Source organism: Papaver somniferum, chromosome 3 (genome assembly GCF_003573695.1).
Source record: "Papaver somniferum cultivar HN1 chromosome 3, ASM357369v1, whole genome shotgun sequence".
Classification (NCBI taxonomy): domain Eukaryota; kingdom Viridiplantae; phylum Streptophyta; class Magnoliopsida; order Ranunculales; family Papaveraceae; genus Papaver; species Papaver somniferum.
The window spans coordinates 148,723,344-148,749,332 of NC_039360.1; the positions used below are offsets into that span (position 1 = coordinate 148,723,344).

The 25,989-nt window shown below is 36.5% G+C and overlaps 1 protein-coding gene across 1 annotated transcript; it reads right to left on the reverse strand.

Annotated features, from left to right (window-relative positions):
* Window positions 1-704: 704 nt before the first annotated feature.
* On the reverse strand, window positions 705-1,211 carry LOC113360091 (protein ALP1-like). Its single transcript, XM_026603638.1, has one exon. The coding sequence runs from the start codon at window positions 1,209-1,211 to the stop codon at window positions 705-707; it is 507 nt and encodes a 168-aa protein (XP_026459423.1).
* Between the last annotated feature and the right edge of the window lie 24,778 nt (window positions 1,212-25,989).

A 25,989-nucleotide genomic window follows, 5' to 3' on the forward strand; every position in this document is an offset into this window, starting at 1 on the left:
TAATTAAATAGAAAGGAATATATTAAATAATGGTTTGAAATTACCTTAGCCCATTCATCAAATAAATTCTTCTCACACACAAGCTTATTGTTGACATAATCCCATTCAAAACCACTTCCAGAACTTAGCATTTCGTTGATTGCCATTGAATGCTTCTTCAAAGTCTTTATTCTCGAATCAATGTTGGTAGTACTTAACCCGGAATTGGGTAGTTTCTCAGCTAATTTTTGCTCAATCACTTTCAAATAGCCAGATTTAAATCCTGTATCACTCTTCCACTTGCCATCAAGTGCAAGTTCCGTCAAAACATCAACCAATATGTCATCTTCAGCTTGTATCCAACTCCGATGAGGTGCCATTACTTGCCTGTTTACAACCAAATTATGTCAAGATAATTTCATAAGTAGTTTAACTTCAAATGGAACAAGGAAATGAACCATAGTAACTCACAGATTAATAGTGAGATCTCATCATCTGTGATTGTTGTAAAGGCGGAAAACATAGTAGTCATTGCTGCTATCAAACTCACACATATACTATAAGATAGAGACAAAAATCAACCATTTGCAAAAATAAATCTGAAATGAACCATCCCCCTTACTATACCATTAGAAGATAAGTAATAAACCTTGTTCTTGTAACAGTTCAGTACAAATGAAAGTGATAAAAAATGTAAGATAATACAGGAAAATGATGAAATCATTTTAACTAAATATGCGCCTACATCTACGTGCAGTCCATCTTTCCCACATTTGATCAGCTAACTCCTTTCTCTGAACATCCCAATAATTCGAGGAATCGACATGTTCGATCATTCGACTTTCTTGAGGAGAAACCAAATTAATTGGTCCATCTTCATATTCATCTTCCGGAAAAAATTCATCCATAGGCATTTCTCTCCTAATAAGGTTATGTATCAAACAACAGGCCATGATAAAACGGCAATGTATGTTCACAGGATACCAAGAGGGACCCCTAAGTATTTCCCATCTCATTTTCAACAATCCAAAAACTCTTTCAATCACATTCCTAGCCCTACAATGTTTCATATTGAACAATTCTTCAGCTGTCCTGGGTTCTAAACGATCTCGCCCCCATTCCTTCAAATGATAACGTTGACCTCTAAAGAGAGCAAGAAATCCTCCACTATTTGGATAACCGGTATCAACAAGGTAATAGTAACCTAAACAAGTAAGCATGTAAACAACCATCACTATCTTAATAAAAAACATGAAAAACACTCGCTAATCCGCAGATTCAAGTTATAATACTCTAACAAACTTACCATGTGGAACTTTTAAGCCATTTTTTTTGTAAATGGCTTCCCTAAGAACACGAGAATCAGCAGCTGATCCTTCCCATCCAGGATATACATATATAACCTACAAGTCTTGAGAACATACACCTAAGACATTGGTAGAAATTGCGCTTTTCCTTGTACGATACCTAGGCTTGTCTGCTGTTGCAACGTGGAAACTAATATGTGTTCCATCTAATGCCCCTAGGCAGTTCTAAAGGTAAACAAGGTGATGTTAATAGTTCATTAGTGATACGAAAAACCAAGTGTTAATATTCATGACATATAAGGTTAAAAAAGTTATAATATTTCATTTGAGACAATCTCATACCTTAAAGCAGTTCCATCTCTAGTCAACAGAACTTGTAGAGACTGCTACCGGTTCTTTTAACAACTCTCCTTGAAGCCTAATAACTCCTTTCAACACCGTGTTCACATGTCTACTAATCGTATCTCCTGATCGCTTGAATTGAAAACCCACAACTCTATTCTTATGGTGATGCGCAATTACATATAAAAATATCGCCACCATTTCTTCGACATCACAATTCCTATTATCTTCTAGTCCACTAACAGTGCGCAACTTATGACAAAGAATTCTAAAAGTGCGTCTATCGAGACGAAGTTGGGATTTACAATTGGTGTCACTTTTGTATACCAAATCTTCCATCACCCACAATCGTACCATAGTTAATTCAAAACGATCATTAGCTCTTAACACACTGCTTTGGTGACACAAGACATATGAATAGAAATAAATGTAAAATAAAGTTACAGCATCCATCGTTGTTCGGATATTGTATGTCATCATTTCAAGTTTCCTTTTTTTTGTCAAGACTAGAGGTGCCATACTGGAAGTGGGTCTGAATTTGAAAAGGATAAGAACAAAATGGTCAACCATACATGACTATACAGACACGGATGATAAAACAGTAAACAATCATACAGCCACAGGGTGACTCAATATAGGTCTCAAGTCAAATATCAAAAGTTTTTCAGGAAAAAAAAGAGCATAATCTAAGTTAGTTTTTCATTGTCAAAAAAACACAACACAATCAAGGGATAGTTAAAAGATGATTTCATGGATTATATCATAAACCCAACATACACATGCATAAGCTAATTTTATCATAAAACTAAAAAATTACCGAAATCAATTTAAATGAAATTGGTGAACGAATTATACCTTGAAAGTTCTTATTAGTTGAATCAAAGGGAAACGCTGATAATACTGTAGTTGATTGAGTCGGGAAAAGAAGAAATAGGTACTGTTGAAAATGAAAGTTAGAGTTCTTGTGGAAGAAATTATTGTTCCTGAGTTGATGACCGATTATCACAAAGCCGCAAATCCAATTGAGATGATAATTGGTCTTTTAATCAATCATTCCTGCAACAAACTGAAAAGAAATCAAAACCCTAACAAAACGAGCAGTTAAAAAAAAAAGAAATTACATACAGATAGAGAAGAAAGAAAATACGAGAAGTTAAAACCCTAACCTAATCATCGTATTTCTCCATCTCTCATTCTTCAGTGGTTTCTTTCTTCTTCTCTCTCGATCTCTTCTTCTCTCTCGATCTCAAATGAAATGGTTAGAAATGAAAAATGAAAACCAGATTCAGATTTTGTTTTCAGAGGGACAGATTCGTAATTTTCGCTCAATTCCCTTTGTTTTTTACGGAATCAAATTCCTTTCCACCCACCCACCAATGCAATAGAATAGAGCCCATAGGAGGGAATTGGATTCCTTAGAAATCCAATTCTAAATTTTTTTGGGCTGTTCGGTTCAGGGAAATTGGGTCTATTCCCTTGGAATCTAATTACTGGGCTCCCAATTACCCGAAACGAACACGCTATAAAAGTGTTTCTGGTCTCACCATGACAGCGCATCTATTATGCCTGGAATGGATATGATTTCTTTTATCCATTGGTGTGTAGGTCTACCCGCAGCAATCCGATCCTAAATGGCGGATCATCTTCTTTTTCTTCTTCTTTTCTTTTTTTAATCATCAGGGATCATCTTCTTTAACTACGTGACAAGATCATGCAATTGACACTAGTAAAATGATCCAAAACATAAAAGTGGTGCCACATTCTATCGCATGATTTTGTGTGCACCATTAATTTACAACCGCTGTTACGTATACTATATTCTACTTCGAACCAAGTGCATACGACGTTTGAGATATGATTTAGCTATGATATTATCTAATACTTTCACTCATTCATGCATTGAAAAAGATGCCTCATTTTGATGACCATTCATCATTCCGACACAACACTGCACTATCGTATACTGCTGCTACAGTGTGTGCGTGTGGTCCCGTTTCTGTTGCTCTGCAGTCTGCTCTCACTCCATGGCGGTGACAATTTCAGCATGGGGAGTATTCATCAAATTTCATGCGTTTTTCTAAATATTTTTATCTGTCATATGTCTACAGAACCGTGAGAACATTGATCGGGTTTGAGAAGCGTAATTTTCTTGAAAAGATAAAGCCACGTACTGTAAAACATCCGTAAAATAACATGTTAGGAACCATCAAAATCTTATTATTTTAAAAAAATATTACTTAATCGATAAAATAATAATTTATTATTTGATATATATAATAATAATATATATTAATAAAGAATAATTTTTAATTTAAAAAAATCCTTCTCAAAAACGAGAATTTTCATATTAAAAAGATAAGAATAAAATATCTTAGGATTTATACCGAAATAGATTTTTAAAAATTGAAAATATAGAAAAAGATAAAAAAAACTTTAACGAAAATATTTTTAGAACGTCACGCATTTGTTTTTAAAGTAATAAATCTTATTAATTTCCATGAAAAATATTTTTATACAAATTTTTTTTGTATTTAACATACAATTTACAATTCAATTTAGTCACAAACAATACAAGCTTCTAAATCACTAGAATGCACTCCAAGCATCAATCACACTACGGCATTTCTTATTGCAATACAAGAATACGACTCCGGATCTTATGAGTTCACTACGAACTATTAAGGATGAAATACAACTTGATTTGAACTTCGGAGAAAAACAAACCAACATTAAATCATAAGAAAATTTAATGTGTAAGAAAATTATTTTTTATTTTCTAATGGAAGTATTATTTATATAATATTTGGCACTATGGGAACTTTTGAAATGTATTCCCTCTGTCTTTTATTAACATTCCTAATTGACAAAGTCAAAATATTTAGGGAATTGTACGAAATGTCATGACTAACCCTTGACTAACCTATTTAATGTTATGTTATTACTAAAATTAAAATTAATATATTAAAAATTATAAATTGAGTAACATTATTATTTTAGGAAATATTTTAAGAAAAAGACAGAAGTTTAGCAATGACGCTGGTAGTGGTTTAGGCAGCTTTATTTTCCATAGGTTGGGTGTTGTTATTCAGAAAGGGGTTGGAGCTCAGCTTGTTGCTCGGCTACCAACCAAAGGTGATGTGAGCTAAAATAAATTATATCTTTAAATCGATTCAAAAGATATAAATATGAGTTTTTTAAGAAAATAAAAACAAAATATATTAGTTTTACTATGAAACAATTATGTATGCATAGGTTGAAGCTTTATTAGGAATTTTATAGATGTCCATAAATATTTTTATTTAAAAAGGGAATGATGATTAATATAAAAGATATTGATTAATTTTTTTCTCTTATATATGGTGATACTATTTAAGATTTTGGATTGAGTTTATATTAAAAATGATTTTATGATTATAAAAAAAATGAAGGGTATATTTGATAGTTTAAGGAAAAATATGTCTACAGACAGAGCAGACAGATAAAAATAGACAGACCAAAATAGAATATAGGACATGTAATAAAAGACAGAGGGAGTATTGTATTATAATTTTATCGACGCCAAAGAGAATATTATATTATAATTTTATCGAATTTATTATTTTAGCACTAAAGACCCGAGTCAGAACTGAATTTTTTTATTATTTTTGCGAAATTTTTATATTATCGAGTATTATTTTAAAAAAGTTTTACTGTAATCATAGTAAAAGAGAACAATGTGTTGATTTCATAATACAAATCAAAAATTAAAAATGTTAATTTCGAGAATTCACAACAAAATCCATATATACAGACATAAAAGAGATTCTTACTTTTTTAAAGCATAATTCTTACTTGTCTATACCAATATTTAAGCTCATTTTTGATCATTTTGTTTTGAAGCATGATTTTATCATGTTGGTGAAAATGAGAAAATCATAAAAGAAAATCATATAAATTTTTTAAGATATTACTTCCTTCATCACCAATATAAAGGCGGGAGAGGATTATTTTCTTAGATTAACAAAAAAATTGGTTTTTCATAACAAAAAATTTATATTTTTGCACGGGACACTCTTAGGGTTAGTTTGGTAGTGCTGCGGTTTTTGTAAAAGCACTTTTCGGTTGTGCGTTGTTATGCTGTGCTGTGAGTAAAAAGCAGTTAGACGTTTGGTAAAATATTAATTAGTATTAATTAAAGTTAAAACTGATTAAAAATGCAATCAAAGTGTGTTTGGTAAAATATCAGATTCAACCATTGTTGTTGTAGCAAATGACAAAAACAGGCATATCTCTGGAAATAGTTTAATTCAGTTTTTTTGGGTTTAAAAATAATTAATTTTTTTACTATTAAATATAAATATATATAATATTAAATTTACTATTAAGTAACTCGTTTTTATTGCAAAAATTGTTTTTAACTTTAGAAAAAAGGAAAAAAAATTAAATTTACTAGTTGTTACTATTATTATGATTGTTAAAGAAATTTATTTTAGTCCACTTTTTAATTTATGTACAATTTTCAAACAAAAAATCAAACTAAAATTAAGTAATTAAGTAATTTTTTTTTATTATTGACATATTAAATGAAATTGAGTACGAAATAGTTTGAAAATAAAAAATACTCCATATGTTTCTAAAAGACCGTCCTCTATTCCATCTTGGTCTGTTTCAAAATTGTGTCCAACTTCTGTTTATAGTCGTATTTTTCAATAAACTCTCTAATATACTCCTAAATCTTTTATACTTATAAAAATTAGTGGGATCCAATCTAAAATATTAAAGAAATCTATATAATTAAGGAAATAGGGATATATATACGTGGGAGAGGATCTTTGGAATTTAAGTTAAAATCTTGTTTCCATGGTGAGCATATACTGAGAAGAGGAAACAATCCAGATTTTCGTTTTGAAGCGAACTTTGTTTTTTAAATTTCAATGTTCCCACTCATTTCGCTCCTATAGTTTCACGCAGGAGGGATTTTTTTTTTTTTGAAGCAGCAGGAGGAAAATCTTCTTTGCCGCACAATATTCATATTATTTTCTCTTTTATTTTGGTGATATTGTTTCCATAATTCGGATATGTTTTAATACTTTTTTTATTTCCTATGTACAATTCCATATCAAATTTTGGTAGTTTTTATTACTAACATTTTAATTGAACTAAATTAGGCAAGTACTTAAGGGTAGGCATGTAAACTACTATGGTCTTCTTAATATCTTGACAAAGTCAAACCGGACTATCTTTGTGAAACGGAGGGAGTAATAACATTTAAAGAATAAAATATATGAAATAAAAAAAATGATTGTATATAAATTTAAGGGTCACTTTTGTTATTTATAAAATAAAATAGGGATAAAAAAGATAAATCAATCATTAAATTTAGGTGGGACCAAAGCTTATGCTTTTGTAGCTTTTCAAAGCTCCTCCTCCGAGCTTTTAAAAATTGAGGAATTTGGGAAGTGCTTTTGATAAAAAGCGCTGTATTTTTTTTTACCAAACACTAATTTCAAAAATAGTTGACATATATAGGTTTTGAAATTGCTTTTGGAAAAATAAAAGCATTACCAAACCCAGCCTTATAATATCCGCCCACATCAAACGATGATATAATCTCCACCCCACACTAGACATACATTTCATTGACGTCCAGACCAAACGTTAATTATACTCGTGCCCAATTGTCAGACGCAATTGAATCAACGCTCAATCTCTGGAGAGCTTCCATATTCAGTAATAAAATGAGTTTTGGGGATAACACTGAGTTAGATGTTATTTTACGGTTGGTGATGAATGGTTCTAACAAAACATAAATAAGTATACTAATTGAGTTAACGTTTGGTAAAGACGAAGGACTTCTAACCATATCTTTCTTCCAAATGTCTTTTTATTATTCTTTTTAGTTAATTAATCAACTAATCCATCTTTATGTATTAGTTTATTCTAGTTTTCTAATCTGGATAACATCTTAATTACACAGCTCTTCATGTGAACGATCCTTCCTACCACTGTATTAGGAGTTAACATTGTGGAAAATATCTTAAATAATTTGTTGCACTTACGACTAGCATCAGGTGCCACATGATTTAACAAACTTTCGCCTAATCTAATGAATGGAACTTTTCCTTATTAGGTACGTGATAAATTAAGAGGGCACCGACTTGGGGTTAAGGAGTTCACTAACTACATATTTCCATGAGCCAATAGCTCTCCAGAGAAATTTAAAAACTACTCCTTCCATCCTATTATTAGATGACTTGGTTCAAGTTTGCACAATATTGGAATTTAAATAAAGTTATCTTCTGGGAAACGCTTCTCTCTCTTTCTCCCAGAATAAAAAAAAACAAACAAAAACTCTTCACTTCATCTTGCTCAGGTTTGGTCCTTTTGGACCAGATCTGAGCAAGGATTATTGTTTTCTTTAGTTTTAATAGATTTTCTAATAAAATAAGATGTTGTTTTTTAATTTATGGTGTCTTTTGACTAGAGCTGTCAATTTATAACCCGGCTTGCGGGTTGACCCTAACCCGGCTTGTTTCAACCCGGCCCGGCTTGGCTTGTTGTCTAAACGGGCCGGGTTAGGGTTGGCATATACAGCCCTACTAGAAAACAAGCCGGGCTAGGGCCAATCCGCGGGTTACCCGTCAACCCGTCAAAATTAATAAATATATCCCTCAATCCCACCAACTCTTTAAAATTCATGATTTGCAAACATATATTAGAACTAGTTAATTTTAAATCAATAAATAAAGCTAATTTTGGATCTACCCAAACAAATATAACAATTTTTAGATTTTAAATAATCAATCAATAAATTAAATTACAACTTAGATTCATCAATCACATATTTATTCAGGATGTCCTAAATTGATAAAAAGACTAGCACAATTTAAACAGTGAGTTAGTCTTACTCACATTAATTTAAACTTATAAAATGATAAAAAAAAGTAAAATGCTTAGTTGATGTTAGGGTTCTCTGCCTAAGAAAACTAAAGCGCCATAACCGGCTATATCGTTGATTAAGTGGCAATAAAAACGTCCACTTTACAACTCAGTGGTGGAGCTTCTATTTAAACACCAAATTGACCTAGGTTCGACCTTTACTAAATGAATAATCCTAAACAATCCTAAATTTTAAATTGATAACATTAACAAGCCAATCCGCCAACCCGTCTAGGGCTAGGGTTGGGGTTTTGAGCTTGTTCGTGAATAGTACTAGGGCTAGGGTTGACCCTAACCCTAGTACGGGTTGGCAAGCTAGGGACGGGTTGACCCTAGCTTGGCCCGTTTGACAGATCTACTTTTGACACATTTCTTCACCATTTGGGTGATTTTGTCTTCGTTTTTTGGGCGATTTTTTCTTCGCTTTGAGAGCGATTATTTCTTCACTTTGATGGTGATTTGTTCAATCTTTGTTGGTTGTTTCATGACTTGTTATTCTATATTCGAGAACATCGGCGATTCAAACGGCATAGCTTTGAGTTCATCTTCAACAAAAGGGATTTAGGGCATCCAGGTTTTTCGTTCACATATACAAGATTAATCACTCCTTTGTTTTTGGAGCATCTCTTGTTATAGAAGACAAACATTCAAAATGGTCGGAATTGATTCCGGATTATACCATATTTTCTCTTTTTCATACAAAAATTGGGTACCTTTGCGGTATTTTGCTCTTTCTCTTCGCGAATTACATGTAATTGGTATTTTTATTTGTATTTGGGTTTTAAATTTCTTGTATTTTGATGTTCTTTTTCTCGTAAACAATCATGTAATCACCATTTTGGGTTGAATGAAATGTGGTCTGATTGTTCATCAAGTTTGCACAATTTTTAAGGCATGGAAGGGAAAAAAGTATTTTTAAGTATTTTTTTTACAATTATACTCTTATGGATAATAGCTAGTGAAATCTTTAAATGATCTATCTCTCAAACTACATCATGGATGTTCGCAAACTTCATACCATCGAAAAGCATTTTAAAACACCTACTTAACGAATATAAATATGCCTATCGGATCATGCATATTTCTTATATTTCTTCTAATTAATTAAAATGATAATTTTATAAATATCTTCCTATTTAGTGATATAGGTCATCTATTACGGAACAAAATCTAAAAATAAATAGGTCAACTAATAGTGAGAATCGAACAAAATAAAATGTAAATTTATTCTCATGCTTTGGATAAATTAATTTCATTCTATAAAATTAAAATTAAAATTTTTTTTTGGACGATCCTAAACATGAGCTTAAATATTGATTTTTTTTTTCTTTTTGATAACAGAAAGATGATATATTAAGTAGAAGACAAGATTACATAGTGTAAGAACCATGTGGGCACCCTTGAGGACCACATCTTGTTGCCATTCTAGTCCCATGAGATGAGTTGCCTTTCTAATGCAGCATATGAGATAAAAAAAATAGGGCAGCATATTATAGTTCATTGAAGTAGACATTTTGTTTTTATATAGATCTTTTATGGTGGATTCACATGTTTGTGACTTCAGCTACACTAAAATTTAGGTCTGATCACTAGTTTCATCCCAATTATAATGGTTCTTCGAAGTAGGCATTTATGCTAGTATTAATCACGTTTAGTGGATTCACATGTTTGTGACTTCAGCTGCATCATAGATAAGGTAAATCATATTTAGTGGATTCGCATATTAGTGACTTCATCTGCATTATAGCTTAGTCTGATTACTAGTTTTATTTTACCCTTATTTTATTCCTTCTGTTGTTCCGCGTCATTGATTTCTGTGATTTGAAGTAACAAATACTTATAAATTTAACAAAAAGTCTAAACGATCCGTAAAAAACCGGCAGACACAAAATATGTGGGCCCTGCTAACTTTCCGAGAGGCGAAACCCATCGGGACCCGTAAACTCTGAAAATATGTGAGAGTCGATTTTTTTCGTTGTTTTTATTGCGGTTCGTTTAGAATCGCTGTAAATTTAAGCTGAATCATCTCTAAGGTTCGTAGGGAAATAAATTAGGTGATAAATTAATTTCTTTTTCTTTAGTAACACTCACACGATTTTAAAAAGACGGGTTATTTTGGAGTAATAATAAAGAGAAAGAACAATTTTCTATTAGCCAGAGAGGGAACCATATTACATAGGTATAACATTCTATTTATACAAGAGAATGGGAAACCCTAGTATTCTAATGGACCGCACATCCATGGGCCAGAGGCCGTATAATACCCCCCCTTGTGCGGTTCAATAACAAAACTTTATACATAGTGCTTCACATATAGTGCTTTGAATGTAGTTCTTCAAATGTGTTAGAGCATTGCTCGGTCGAACTCGCATGCGTTGCTATCTCAAGCATGTTTGTCAAGTTTAGTTGTCAAAATTATATGTCTTGATTTCTAGACTACTTATAACTAAGTCTCGGTTTAGGACAGGTTAGTGTAGTTGAGCTCCAGAGTCCAGACTCCATGGCGATCATCTTACGAAGACGAAGAACTACTTAAGGAACCAGTAGAACTTCATCCGACTAAAAGGTATGTGGAGACTTGAACTTATCTATCACTCAAAAGTCTATCTACTCTATCTCCTACTCTTGAGACAAAGTCGTATAAGTATGATAGTTTTCATACATACACATTTGCTATTTCGAGTCGAGTTTACTCGCCTATCTTTTTCTCGAAATATGTGTTGGTAAGCTTTCGCTTTAACCACTTTTCATCTTAACCCGTGACGAAAGTCATGATGACGTTTCAATCTTGAAAATAGCTTTGATGACGATAGTTGTGAATAACGACTGTTATAACATTATAGAAGAATGTTTCAATGATTGAAATGTAGAGTTGAGATTACGTAACCAACTACGGATATAAGCATATATAATGTGTTCGCACATTAGTGTATAAATCCATGTATCGGAAACCAAGTGTGTGCATATGTGTGCATACGGTATTTGAAGGAGACAGGTTGAGTACGCGTACCCGTACGCTATCTGTGGAAGTTTTCGAACCGAAAATTTCTGCTGAGTTTGTAAGTTTGCAAACTGTTAAACCAGTCACCTTAGGTACGCATACCCGTACGCGTACCCACGGAAGTTTTCGAACCGAAAATTTCTGCTGAGTTTGTAAACTCAAATCCGGTAGCTATGGTACCCGTACCCGTACGCGTACCCAAGCTGGTTATATTTCTCAAACCGGTAGTTTCATGAAGTTAAACAATAAATCAATAAAGAATGCAATCTTTGCAAACCGTGGCTATATTGTTCATGAATTGATTCAAATGAATCAAACCGATTTTGTTTCAATTGTGTCTATTCATAAAGACCTAAGAAATTGAACAACTCTTCAACTAGTTCTTATGAGTCATTTGAACTAGTTGTGAAGAAGATGAATACGGTTAATATGAAAGTGCTCATATGGCTAACCATTGGTTAACTATTTGTGAACCAACTAAGTGTACACGTTTAGGTACGGTTACTCAAACCTAAATGAAATACATTTCGTTTGTGTGTGACAAGCTAAGTTTCGATCTAACGGTTGAAAGATATTAGCTTGGTTAAATCAGGTTTTTCATCTAACAGTGAATATTGAATGCTTTGTTACCAAGGTAACTTGGATTGCAAACCATGATTTGAAAACTATATAAAGGAGACATCTAGAAACTGGAAAACTAATCCCCACACCTCCTATGTGATACTAGTTGGTTTTGCTAGAGTCGATTCTCCTTTAACCTTAGGTTTCTTCTCGAGACCCTGTAGACGAAACTACTTATCTTGTAGCTGAGCGTTCCGATCTTGCCATTTTATATCGTACGAGTTCTATTGAATAATTGGCTTGAGATTATATCTCCGATAGGGAAAGATAAAAAGAAATCACAAACATCTTCGTCTCATCGTTCGTGATTCCGCAATATCTAGTTTCACTACCATACGATTTAGATTATTGTGAGGTGATTGATAATTCTAGGTTGTTCTTCAGGAATAGAAGTCCGGGTTATCAATTAGTTCCTGTTCACCTTGATTTTATCATAATACAGAACAAAACTCATAGGTTTATCTGTGGGAGACAAATTTATCTATTATCATAGACTTTTCTATGTGATACATATTTGTTTATTAAAGTCTTCGACTTTGGGTCGTAGCTGTTAGAGCATTGCTCGGTCGAACTCGCATGCGTTGCTATCTCAAGCATGTTTGTCAATGTTAGTGATCAAACCTATAAGTATTGATTTCTAGTCTACTATAGATAAGGTCTCGAACTAGGATAGAAAGTGTAGTTGAGCTCAAGAACTCTATGGCAATCATCATACAAGATGAAGGACTACTCAAGGAACCGGTGGATCTTCATCGACTAAAAGGTATGTGGAGACTTGAACTTATCTATCACTCAAAAGTCTATTTATCTCCTATCTTGAGACAAAAGTCGTTTTGCTATAAAGACTTAGATTATACACATTTGCTATTTCGAGCCGAGTTTATCTCGCCTATCTATTTCTTGAAATATGTGTTGGTAAGCTTTCGCTTTAGCCAAGTTCATCTTTACCTAGTGACGAGTTTCAATCACTTTGAAAATTGCTTACTTTGACGAAAATTAGTTTGTGAATAACAACTATAGAATATCAACGTCCTCTAAGAATGTTTCAATGATTGAAATGAGAGTTTAAGTTATATAACCATTGGAGGATATAAGCATTGTTGTGGAAACACATATATGTATAAGTCCTTATTCCTTGAACCGAAGTTTGCGAACTTTGTTGATCAAGAGAACCGGAATAGTGGCGTGAGCCAAGTCCGCGAGCTCAGTCCGTAAACTGGTGGAAGTTCTCGGCCCGAGAAATTCTGCTGGAGTTTGTGAACTCCGTCCGGGAACTTAAGTCCGCGAACTTGAGTAGGTTATATCTAAAAACTATGTTTGTGAACTTATTCTTATATAAACTAAGGAATACAAATTGCAAACCGTGGCTATATAGTTCATGAACCGATTCGAGTGAATCAAATCGTTTCTGCTTCAATTGTGTCTTGTGTAGTTACATAAGATTTCCTTGCAATTGAATAACTCTCTAACTAGTTCATTTGAGTCACTTGAACTAGTTATGGCGAAGAAGAATATGGTTGATATGAAAGTGATCATATGGCTAACCATTTGGTTGACTATTGTTGAACTAACAAATGTACAAGTTTGGGTACGGTTACACAAGCTTAGATCGTGCATTTCAATTGTGTGTAACAAGCTAGTTTTCGATCTAACGGTTGAAAGATATTGGCTTGAATCGAATAAGGTTTTCATCTAACAGTGAATATTGAATGCTTTGTTACCAAGCTAACATTGATTGCAAACCCTGATTTAAAAGAATATATAAGGGAGAACTCTAGCAACCGGGAAACCTAATCCCCACACCTTCTGTGTGATACTAGTTGTGCTAAGCTAGAGCCAATTCTCCTTTAACCTTTGGTTTCTTCTTCTAAACCAGGTTAACGACTTAAAGACTTCATTGGGATTGGTGAAGCCAGACCGATACTACTTTCTTGTATTTCTGTGATCTGATCTTGTCGTTTCTATCGTACGAGTACAATTGTAATGGCTTGAGATTGATATCTCCGATAGGCAAGATATAAAAGAAATCACAAACACTTTGTCTCATCGTTTGTGATTCCGCAATATCTTTTTTCGCTGCGTCGATTAAGATTATTGTGAGGTGATTGATAATACTAGGCCGTTCTTCGGGAATATAAGTCTGTTTTATCAATTGGTTCCCGTTCACCTTGATTTATCAAAAGGCGGAACAAAACTCGTAGGTATATTCATGGGACACAGATTTATCTATTACCGTAGACTTTTCTGTGTGATACAAATTTGTTTATTAAAGTCTTCGACTTTGGGTCGTAGCAACTCTTAGTTGTGGGTGAGATCAGCAAAGGGAATCAAGTACGTAGCATCCTGCTGGGATCAGAGATGTAGGAGCATAACTGTACCTTGGATCAGTGTGAGATTGATTTGGGTTCAACTACAGTCCAGACCGAATTTAATTTGGAGTAGGCTAGTGTCTGTAGCGGCTTAATACAGTGTGTGTTCAAACTGGGCTAGGTCCCGGGGTTTTTCTGCATTTGCTGTTTCCTCTTTAACAAAAATCTGGTGTCTATGTTATTTCTTTTCCGCATTATATTTTGTTATATAATTGAAATATCACAGGTTGTGCGTTGTTCAATCAATTAGAATATCCGACCTTTTGGTTGTTGATTTAAATTGATTGACACTTGGATATTGGTCTTTAGTACCATCCAAGTTATCTCTCTAGTATTTGATAAAGACTCGCAGATTTCTATTTGCTTGAGTATATATCAAATCGAGAGATTGAGATATAAACTCTTTGATATACTTTTATCTAGATTGAGTCTGACTGTCTAGTTGATTCTCTAGAAAGTATATTGGAGTTTGTCCATACGGATTGTTAAGCGAAATATTGGGTGTGGTTGTTGTACCCCGCTTTTTCAATTGGTATCATAGCAGGCAAACCTGTTTAAAAGACCTTACAAGTCTGTGTTTGTGGCAATCTGAAACTGAGGACAAGATCTCTGACATATACGCTTACCAAGATGTCTTCTAAAGCTTTTAACTATGCCAAATGTCTTGGGAATACCTGAATGGATTACTCCTTAGCTGATTCTTCTGAATCCCGATGTAAGAAGATTGTTCCATCTTGTGTCAATAATTCTCTCTCCGATGAGATATTGGGCACTATGGCAAAAGCTGAAATGGAGCTCACCAGAATTTCAAAAAATTCTACTGAGATCATTGATTTTCAGGATCATGATCAGCTTATTGATGAATTTGAAAAGTCTCTTGATTGAGAACATGAACTCTATAGCATCATTGAGTCCTTCTCTAAGAATATTGGAAAACTTCTCCAAGAAACTACTCTACAACGTGAAAAGATTAGTATTCTTGGGGATATTGTTGATGAAGACTCAATTAGATAGGCACGTTTGATCGAGACGCATTCATCAGAGCTTAACAGGCTTCGTGTTGAAAAAGAGAAACTAGAAGCATCCCTTACTCTAGCCGATGAACAGTGCAGATCCTTGGAAAAGGAAAACTTTGTCTTAAGAAGAAATTCTTCTGTACAAACTAATTCTCGTGGATTGCAGTACATGAAGGATCTTCCAGAAGAAGGTTTTGTCAAGAAAGGTTTACATAACTTGTAATCTTCTCACATGGCTATGAAGTTAAAACAGGTCCGTTTATTGCTTCTCCTCCACGAACCTATACATTCTGTGGGAAAAAGAATCACTATGTTGTCCATTGTTTTGCCAGAAGGAAACAAATTTCTAAACTTCATAATTTGCTTCTCTCCACTGTCAACGGAACAAATAGTCAATCGACCACTGCAGTGAATCACATATCCACGGAATTCCAGAAACCTTATAAATATGATCTCTTTCCTAGAAATCATCACAGGGTTCAAATGCATTCTCGTGGTATAAATTCTTGTGATGCTGATAAAAGCATTCCCTGTGTTTATAAGACTGTTTCTGGTAAATCTAAGTCTAGAAAATGAATCCCTCTCTATCCTGATCCTCTTGAACCAGTTGCAAGAGGTCCTAGATTTAGTCCTCAGAGAAAGCCTTCTGATGGATATGATAAACAAACCGTATCTTACTCTTCTGGGATGAAAGACAACCGAAGAAAGGCGAAGAACACGAAGATAAAACTGTCAGACGATATATACAACTCATTTCTCGATGATCACAGTGGGATTAATTCCACTCTATCACCTGACTCCAGGTATTGTTTTCCTTGCTTCTAACTTGAGAGGTGCAAGGAAATTTATTGAGAAATGCTCAAGTATGTTGTATATTATTTCAGTTTGGGTTTTTGTGCGAGTTTTTGTGCTAACAGTCCACAAACGTCCGCGTCCTCCTCTTGAGAGTTCTTAGGGTTTCCAAAAACAAGAGTTTCCTTCTCCTGTTTACATACACATATATACTTTATATTGTGTCTTTTCATCCCTATAAAATTTTTATGGAGAACTCTGCAAAATCTCAAGAGATTGTGCATCTTGATATGGAGGAAGACGTTCAAGGACGTGAGTCAATTCAAGAGCTAGTCCTAAATAAGATGCTTGAATGAAAGGATCAAAACTCCTGGATTGATGATTCTGTCAAGGATTCAATTCGTTTACAGAACGATTCAAAGGTAGAGTTTGCAAATCTTCAACTGCAGATAAACCAACTCCTGGATGGTCAAGCCAGAATCCTTGCTAATCAGAATATTCTGATACGGAATCAAAAGAAGATCATCATGGACTGTGTCAAATCTAGACAGCTTGCTCGAGTTGTTGATCGCAAAGTTAATGTTCTAACTCATGAACATGGTGTGTCTACAGTCAAGAGAATAAAGGAAATCAATGACACCTTCTTTCATGGATTCATTGAAAGATATGAGGTTCTCAACGAACTCTGATTTTCTCCTTGTATAGACTAGTAAATCTTCTTTTTCTTGTTTTATTTAGAAGAATAACTAGAGTTTGGAATATCCATTATTGTGATTACACATAGCTATGTCCAACGTTTTCATCTTCATGTGTTTAGATTTATTGGTTTAAATTCTAAATTTGTTTGGAAGATGATTTTTGCAGTATTAATCTTTATGGTTTTCTATATTGCAATATTGTTATGGGATATGTGTGTTTGCATCCGTGAACTATGGTTATCCCATACTTTGTCAAAAGTAAAGTCTTTCGTATGTCGATATGCATGTATTGATAAAAGAATGAATAGACTTTTGACAAATACAAAAGTTAAGCCTATTATGTCAATTATTGATGGAAGATAGGTTTAAATCTCTTGTTTGCAAGGATTATGTCTATTGAATGTCGTTATGCGAATAGTGATGGAAAATAAAATGAATCCTTGTGTATTCCGCAGTACTGATCTTCCCTGATCCATATTTTATGTATTACTGTGAGGCTCCGTAAAGTGTCTTATGTGGAGCACTAAACGGCCAAGTTGATTATTTTTATGATTAGCTTAGTTGTTGTTCCGTGAGGTACTTTATGTAGAGTATATTCTTGCTCCGTAAGTTTTCTTATGATGAGCATGACCAATTAAATTGATTACTTTTGTGATTAGTTTGGTTGTGTATTTCGATTAGATTAATTATGGGTTCTCTTGTGATTAATCTAATTGTATATTTTTGAGTCTCCAGAAGTTCACTTATGTTGAGCATTTTTCGATTAAATTAATCATGGGTTCTCTTGTGGTTAATATTGAGTATTTTGGATTCAAATTCATACTTGTATGTGATTTGTCATGTCCAAAGAAATCATTCTTTTCTTTCGAAATTAAGGTAGCTCTTGTTGTTTTTTCGGGAATGATATTTTATGGGGGAGAGTTCTTTATTGAACTTGTGCTTAATTGCCAAATCTTTGTGGGGAGTGCCGCTGTGGAATATTATTGGGGTTATCTTGTATCTTTATGAACTCCTTGATGAATGCATTTAACTTCGGCTTTATGATTGTATCTAAATAAGTTGATATTTTGCTTTCTTTTGGTCAAGAAATATCTCTTTCGGAAATTTCATTAGGATCCCGTTCTTGTACCTTTGCCAATTTTATTGACAAAAAGGGGGAGAATTAATATGTAGTTCACACTACAAATACATATGGTTTTCGGATCATTATGTAAGGGGGAGTGGTTTCCATGTGAGATGGAGTATTGACTAAGGGGGAGTGATACATATCACCATAGTATTGTTGTTGAAATTGTGATACAATTGAACTTTGACGTTGTGTAATGATACTATGACACTGTATAAGAATAATTGAGAACTCTTGTTTTCTCATTGTTATAGCTACGGATTTTCAACAACGATGATGTTGAACTTACAACCTTTGGGATCATTGGAGTACTTGGAAGTGACGAAGATTTCAAGTAATGTTGAAGATTAAACATTTGGAATAGGAGCTACAAAAGTTAATTTATTTATTTTTTGTATTCCATATGTATTGATAGCTTTGTCACTAAAATTGACAAAGGGGGAGATTGTTAGAGAATTGATCGGTCGAACTCCCATGCGTTGCTTTCTCAAGCTTGTTTGTCAATGTTAGTGATCAAAACTATAAGTCTTGATTTCTAGTCTACTATAGCTAAGGTCTCGGACTAGGATAGAAAGTGTAGTTGAGCTCAAGAACTCCATGGCAATCATCATACAAGACGAAGGACTACTCAAGGAACCGGTGGATCTTCATCGACTAAAAGGTATGTGGAGACTTGAACTTATCTATCACACAAAAGTCTATTTATCTCCTATCTTGAGACAAATGTCGTTTTGCTATATAGACTTAGATTATACACATTTGATATCTTGAGCCGAGTTTACCTCGCCTATCTATTTCTCGAAATATGTGTTGGTAAGATTTTGCTTTAGCCAAGTTCATCTTTACATAGTGACGAAAGTCATGAAAAGTTTCAATCACTTTGAAAATTGCTTACTTTGACGAAAAATAGTTTGTGAATAACAACTATAGAATATCAACGTCCTGTAAGAATGTTTCAATGATTGAAATGAGAGTTTAGATTATATAACCATTGGAAGATATAAGCATTTTTGTGGAAACACATATATGTATAAGTCCTTATTCCTTGAACCGAAGTTTGCGAACTTTGTTGATCAAGAGAACCGGAATAGTGGCGTGAGCCAAGTCCTCGAACTCAGTCCGTGAACTGGCGGAAGTTCTCGACCCGAGAAATTCTGCTGGAGTTTGTGAACTCCGTCCGGGAACTTAAGTCCGCGAACCCAGTCCGCGAACTTGAGTAGGTTATATCTAAAAACAATGTTTGTGAACTTATTCTTATATAAACTAAGGAATACAAATTGCAAACCGTGGCTATATAGTTCATGAACCGATTCGAGTGAATCAAATCGTTTTTTCTTCAATTGTGTCTTCTGTAGTTACATAAGATTTCCTTGCAATTGAACAACTCTGTAACTAGTTCATTTGAGTCACTTGAAATAGTTATGGTGAAGAAGAATATGGTTGATATGAAAGTGATCATATGGCTAACCATTTGGTTGACTATTGTTGAACCAACAAATGTGCAAGTTTGGGTACGGTTACACAAGACTAAAAACGTGCATTTCAATTGTGTGTAACAAGCTAGTTTTCGATCTAACGTTTGAAAGATAGTAGCTTGAATCTAATCAGGTTTTCATCTAACGGTGAATATTGAATGCTTTGTTACCAAGCTAACATTGATTGCAAACCCTGATTTAAAAGACTATATAAGGGAGAACTCTAGCAAATGGGAAACCTAATCCCCACACCTTCTGTGTCATACTAGTTGTGCTAAGCTATAGTTGATTCTCCTTTAACCTTTGGTTTCTTCTTCTAAACCAGGTTAACGACTTCATTGGGATTGTGAAGCCAGACTGATACTACTTTCTTGTAGTTATGTGATATGATCTTGTTGTTTCTATCGTACGAGTACAATTGTAATAACTGGCTTGAGATTGATATCTCCGATAGGCAAGATATAAAAGAAATCACAAACACTTCGTCTCATCGTTTGTGATTCCGCAAATTCTTTTTTCGCTGCGTCGATTAAGATTATTGTGAGGTGATTGATAATACTAGGCTGTTCTTCGGGAATATAAGTCTGGTTTATCAATTGGTTCATGTTCACCTTGATTTGTCAAAAGACGGAACAAAACTCGTAGGTATATTCGTGGGAGACGGATTTATCTATTACCGTAGACTTTTCTGTGTGATACAGATTTATTTATTAAAGTCTTCGACTTTGGGTCGTAGCAACTCTTAGTTGTGGGTGAGATCAGCTAAGGGAATCAAGTACGTAGCATCCTGCTGGGAACAGACACGTAGGAGCATAACTGTACCTTGGATCAGTGTGAGATTGATTGGGGTTCAACTACAATCCAGAACGAAGTTAATCTGGAGTAGGCTAGTGTCTGTAGCGGCTTAATACAGTGTGTGTTCAAACTGAACTAGGTCCCGGGGTTTTTCTGCATTTGCGGTTTCCTCATTAACAAAATTTTGGTGTCTGTGTTATTTCTTTTCCGCATTATATTTTGTTATATAATTGAAATATCACAGGTTGTGCGTTATTCAATCAATTAGAATATCCGACCTTTTGGTTGTTGATTTAAATTGATTGACACTTGGATATTGGTGTTTGGTACCATCCAAGTTATCTCTATGGATATTGGTCTTTGGTTATTGAAGAAATTGACTTCAAAACCGAGAGATCAATCTGTACAATTCTGGCCTAAGCCAAGAAATGGCCGTTCCAGACTTGCTTCGGTCACAAATGAAGAAGATGGGGTTGATCTTAGGGAGGGAAGCGAATAAGGTGTTGAGATTATGAAGGTGTTGGCTGTTTATGACTTGTATCAGAATGTTGAACTGGATTGCATAATGTAAGCTATCAGTTCTGTGTGTTTTCTGGATACTGATGACAACACTTGGTTTATTCTGTGTTGTTTGAAGATAGGTCGAAGAACCTATTTATACAAGTCATTTGAGCGCAATCCTCATCTCGTAGGAAGTGGAGGAAGTTGAGTGATGGAGTAGTGGGGTCGTGGAGGTGATTGTCACACGATCACGCCTTTGCCCACTTCCCTCATCATCATTAACCGTCCATGCTTCCTGACATGTTCTCGTAATGGGTGTGTTGTACGCCGCACGCTATAAATCGCCAGACCAATACCCCAGTAAGTATCCCCCAGTTTGTGACATGTTTGATGTCTCGAATGAGTGGGTCGAGTCGTGGGACCCGCCGCAAGAAATAACATACGGTGCTATTAGGTTAAATAACTAAGTTATTTAAGGATTTGAGATTCATGAAATATCGTGCATGCTCGATGCATGTAATGCATCGTTTTAAAGCAAGCAGCTCAAAACAATCGATATGCATAAAACATCGCTGTTTTAAAGCTTGATCGAGTAAGTCACGGATTAAGCGTCTTAAAATGACAGCACATCCAACCATCTTCGAGTGATCGTATGGAGGCCGCGTAGGTGGGCCATCATCTGGTCGATCACTCCCTGTGACAGAGTGGCGGACGGTAATCATTGAGGCGCTTCATTGATCGCCTAACTTTTAATCCAAGCCGTCCGACCAAGCTGGCAAAGTTGGACAGACGAGATGATTTACGGCACATATTTGCTGCCGTTGATGGATTTTAGGGTTTTTAGAGATGCGCAACATCCCCTCTTTGGCTTGATTGAATCCAAGCATGGGCGCTAATTTTGGTGGGACCGACCAGGCATGCGTAGATACGGACCGCCGACGTGCATGCCTACACCTCTCGGTCCCATAAAGATTCGATCTAGGTTACTAAATTTGACCCGCAAAGATGAGTGGTCGGGATCAATTTGCGGCAGAAATACATTGCCGCAAAGGTTTAAAAGCCGTGTGGCATGCCACCTTTGGGCGTGCGTTTTGAGGCGCCGGGACCTAGTCTGCATAGACCGGCCAGTCACACGCAAAGGTGGGCCCACGGTGATCACGTTGACATACTTGAGACCTCTTGAGTCTATAACTACACCCTCCGTCTAGGCTGGCAAAGATGGATGGTCACGATCGAACTACGATATGCATTGCCGCAAACCCTAATTAGGGTTTTGAATCAGTCACGTACGCGTGACTTTGGCCAAACGGTTTGGCACGCCGTGATCCTCCTTTGGAGAGACCGATCACGTGGGGCTCATGTTGGGCTAACAGTGAACGTATGTGCACCTTCCCGATGGTCCTAAATACGATCTAAGTCATCAAATACGCTGGTTAAGTTGGATGGTTGTGATCGATTTTAAGACACTAGTGGAATTCCGCAACGCTTAGAAACATCATGCCTGCCATGGTTTGAGCAATCGTTTCATTGCTCCACGACCTCGCCATGAGAAAACCGATCGGGTGAAGGATAAGTGGGTCCGCCAACGTTTAACGCTTCCCTGATTATTCATGGGATGATCTAATCCGTCCAACCAGGCTGGTGAAGTTGGACGGTTGTGATGGTTTTAAGACTGCCCTGAACAGTCTATGCTCGTCGAGCTTCTCCCAAAACAACGCGACCACTAAACTTTGGGTTGGCGTTTGATGGCTCTAGGGGAGTATGGTGATTTTTCGACCGGTTAGGGTATAAGTGGGCCCGTCGGTGGTCATCACAACAATTGCCTATTTTTGCTAAGGTTTGGCTAGGCTTGTTAAATTGTGCGGCCAATTTGTGTGGCCGTGATCGTTTCTGAGACTGATATGGACAGTTCAGATTTCCCTTAAGGAAATTAAGAATGCTCGATCGGCTAACCAAAGCGCGTCGATGCAAGACTCTCTTTAAAGAGTGATGTTGCCTGTACGGGTATTTCGTGCACATCTCAAAACTGGCACTTGGAGATTCATGTTACTCTGCTGAGAGTGAACACTCAGTCGCCATGTCATGCTAATAATGAGAGTTCAGTTGAGAACAGCACAGGAAATACTAGGAAAATCATGCATTAATTAATAATGCTAAAAAATTCACAGAATATTTGGGATTGCTATTGCACGCACCATTTTGGGTGAATTTTGTGTATTTATTGAATTGCTTCGAATAAATAAAGCGAAGAGGTACTCATCACTTATCAAACGGCTTTACCCTTTGCAGGATATCGGCGCATTATCAAACGACTTTACCCTTTGCAGGATGTCAGCGCATTAAATTTTGTTTTACAATTTTAGCCCTGAACTAAAATCCACCATCAATATTAAGTCCCCTGCCTAGCACATAATGGTTGCATTATTGTGGGGTAGGCATTAGATGGTGACAAATAAAGATAAAACTTATGAGACAAAGTTAGATGTTACCAGGAGAGATGGGTCGTCCTGTCCTTGGAGCATGTCACGTTCAAGAGGCGTCCAGGTGAGCGTTCCCCTAACATGATGTCGGTTGGCCCCAGGTAGATCAGGCATATGGTTGGTTGGATTCTCAAACTATTCATGACGATGTCGTAATCCCCGACTCTTATGAGGACGAGCCCTATCATGAGTAATATCCTTAAAAGACCGCGTTGAAGCGGCTTCTGAAGCGAACGTCGAGGCGGATCCTGAAGAGAGCGTTGAAGCGGCTTCTGAAGCGAACGTCGAGGCGGCTCCTGAAGAGAGCGTTGAAGCAGCTTCTGGAGCGAACGTCGACGCGGAACCCGGAGAGAGCGTTGAAGCACCTTCTGGAGCGAACGTCGAAGCGAGTCCCGAAGAGAGTGTTGAAGCAGCTTCTGAAGCGAACGTCAAGGCGGCTCCTGGAGAGAGCGTTGAAGAAGCTTCTGGAGCGAACGTCGATGCGGGTCCTGGAGAGAGCGTTGAAGCGGCTTATTCTTCTGGAGAGAGCGTTGAAGTGGCTTCTTCTTCTGGAGAGAGTGTTGAAGCGGCTTCTTCTTCTGGAGAGAGCGTTGAAGCTTCTGAAGCGAACGTCGAAGCGGCTTTTGGAGAGAGCGTTGAAGCAACTTCTGGAGGGAGGCTCCCGGAGAGAGCGTTGAAGCAGCTTCTGGAGCGAACGTCGAAGCGGGTCCCGGAGAGAGTGTTGAAGCAGCTTCTGAAGCGAACGTCAAGGCGGCTCCTGGAGAGAGCGTTGAAGCAGCTTCTGGAGCGAACGTCGAGGCGGGTCCTGGAGAGAGAGTTGAAGTGGCTTCTTCTTATGGAGAGAGCTTTGAAGCAAATTCTTCTTCTGGAGAGAGCGTTGAAGCATCTTTTGAAGCGAACGTCGAAGTGGCTTCTGGAGAGAGCGTTGAAGCAGCTTCTGGAGGGCGACTCCCGGAGAGAGCGTTGAAGCGGCTTCTTCTTCAGTTTAATTTTCCCTTGCAAATTACATGCTCCTTGATTGACCATCTCTTTTGTGTTGAAGAAGTCCTTTACTGACGGCGAAGGAATCTCATGCTGAGCCTTAGTCCCCAAGCGTGATTTATATTGTTCTATCTTGTATGGTCGGTGAGTTTACCATAATAAAGATATCGCCATCTCTCCTCCATGACTCTATTACTTCTCCGTGGGAAAATAAAATATGCAGAAGTTCGGATTACCTCTGTCCGTAGTGGTTGTTGTTATGTTGAAGCTCGGGCACTGGTATCAACAAACGAACAACGGTTCTTAGCTGCAGCTGTGCTCAGAAGTGACTGGCAGGAAGAGGTGTGATAGATGCGGGCACGAACTTGGCGGTCTTCATATAGTGGTAGAGATTGTCTCGAGGGAGAATCTAATGATGGAACCGATAGCTTCCTTGATGTTGCCTCATGGAATGAAAAAGAGGGAGACAGTCCCCTGCCCATGAGTATCCACTGAGCCTTCGACTTGATGGACGTTGTCACGCTGGGTTCATGAGGCCGTCTTTACATCTTCGTTGCGTTTTTATAGACGTCCAGGAATATCATTGGTCTTTGACAATACGTATGCTCTCTTGAGTATATCCTCGTCTTTGGACATCTTGGAATCATAATGATAGGGTGCTTACATCTCTCTAAATTCGCCATCTTTGAGATGGGCAGTGCTAAGCAGTTCCCAGTCACACTCCTCTGCCATTATCACCTTTGGATCGTGTCTTTGAGGAGTAGGGAAGTTCCTTCATATCAATGACTTAACTAATAGGCTCTGCAAATATGATGAAGCTTTTTTCATGGAGAATCTGTATGTACCTCTTAAGTCCCAGGTGCAATCTCCTTTGGTAACACAACTACTTCTTCTACGGGAGACGAAATTCTGAAAGCGTCTCTCATTGATGTTGCGGACATCGCTATCTTCTTGAGGTTGCTCCCTTGAGATGTCGGCTTCAGTAGATCTGAAGATGTCTCGCGCTCGCTCTCGTCCGGGATGACATAATAGGATAACCCTTTATGATGATTTGGAGATGACAATATTCGTTGAATCTTCCGAAACGCTTCATGTTGTAGTGCGGTCCAGACGGAACTTGATCATTTCTTCAGCAAGGGGGTGAATGAAGCAACAAGCTGGGATAGACCAGGTATAAAACGTCGAATGTAGTTCACCTTTTCCATGAAGCCTTGGAGTTCCTTCACAGTTCGCGGAGGCGGAATCATGAGGATATCTTGGGTCTTGGATGGGTCCATTTTGATTCCCTCAGCAGTCACCTGAAACCCCAGGAATTTGCCTGAAGAAACACCGAAAGCGCATTTCAAAGGATTCATCTTCAACTTGTATTAACAGCACTCGAACACTTGTCGTAAGACTCCTCTGCGGGTCGCCCGAGCTTCTGATTTTACTACTATATCATCCACGTAGTCTTCAACTTGCTTACGCATCATGTCGTGGAATATTGCCGTCATAGCGCGTTGATACGTTGCACCGACATTCTTTAAACCAAATGGTATTACAGTATAATAAAAATTTCCGAGAGGAGTTCGAAAAGCTGTCTTACTCG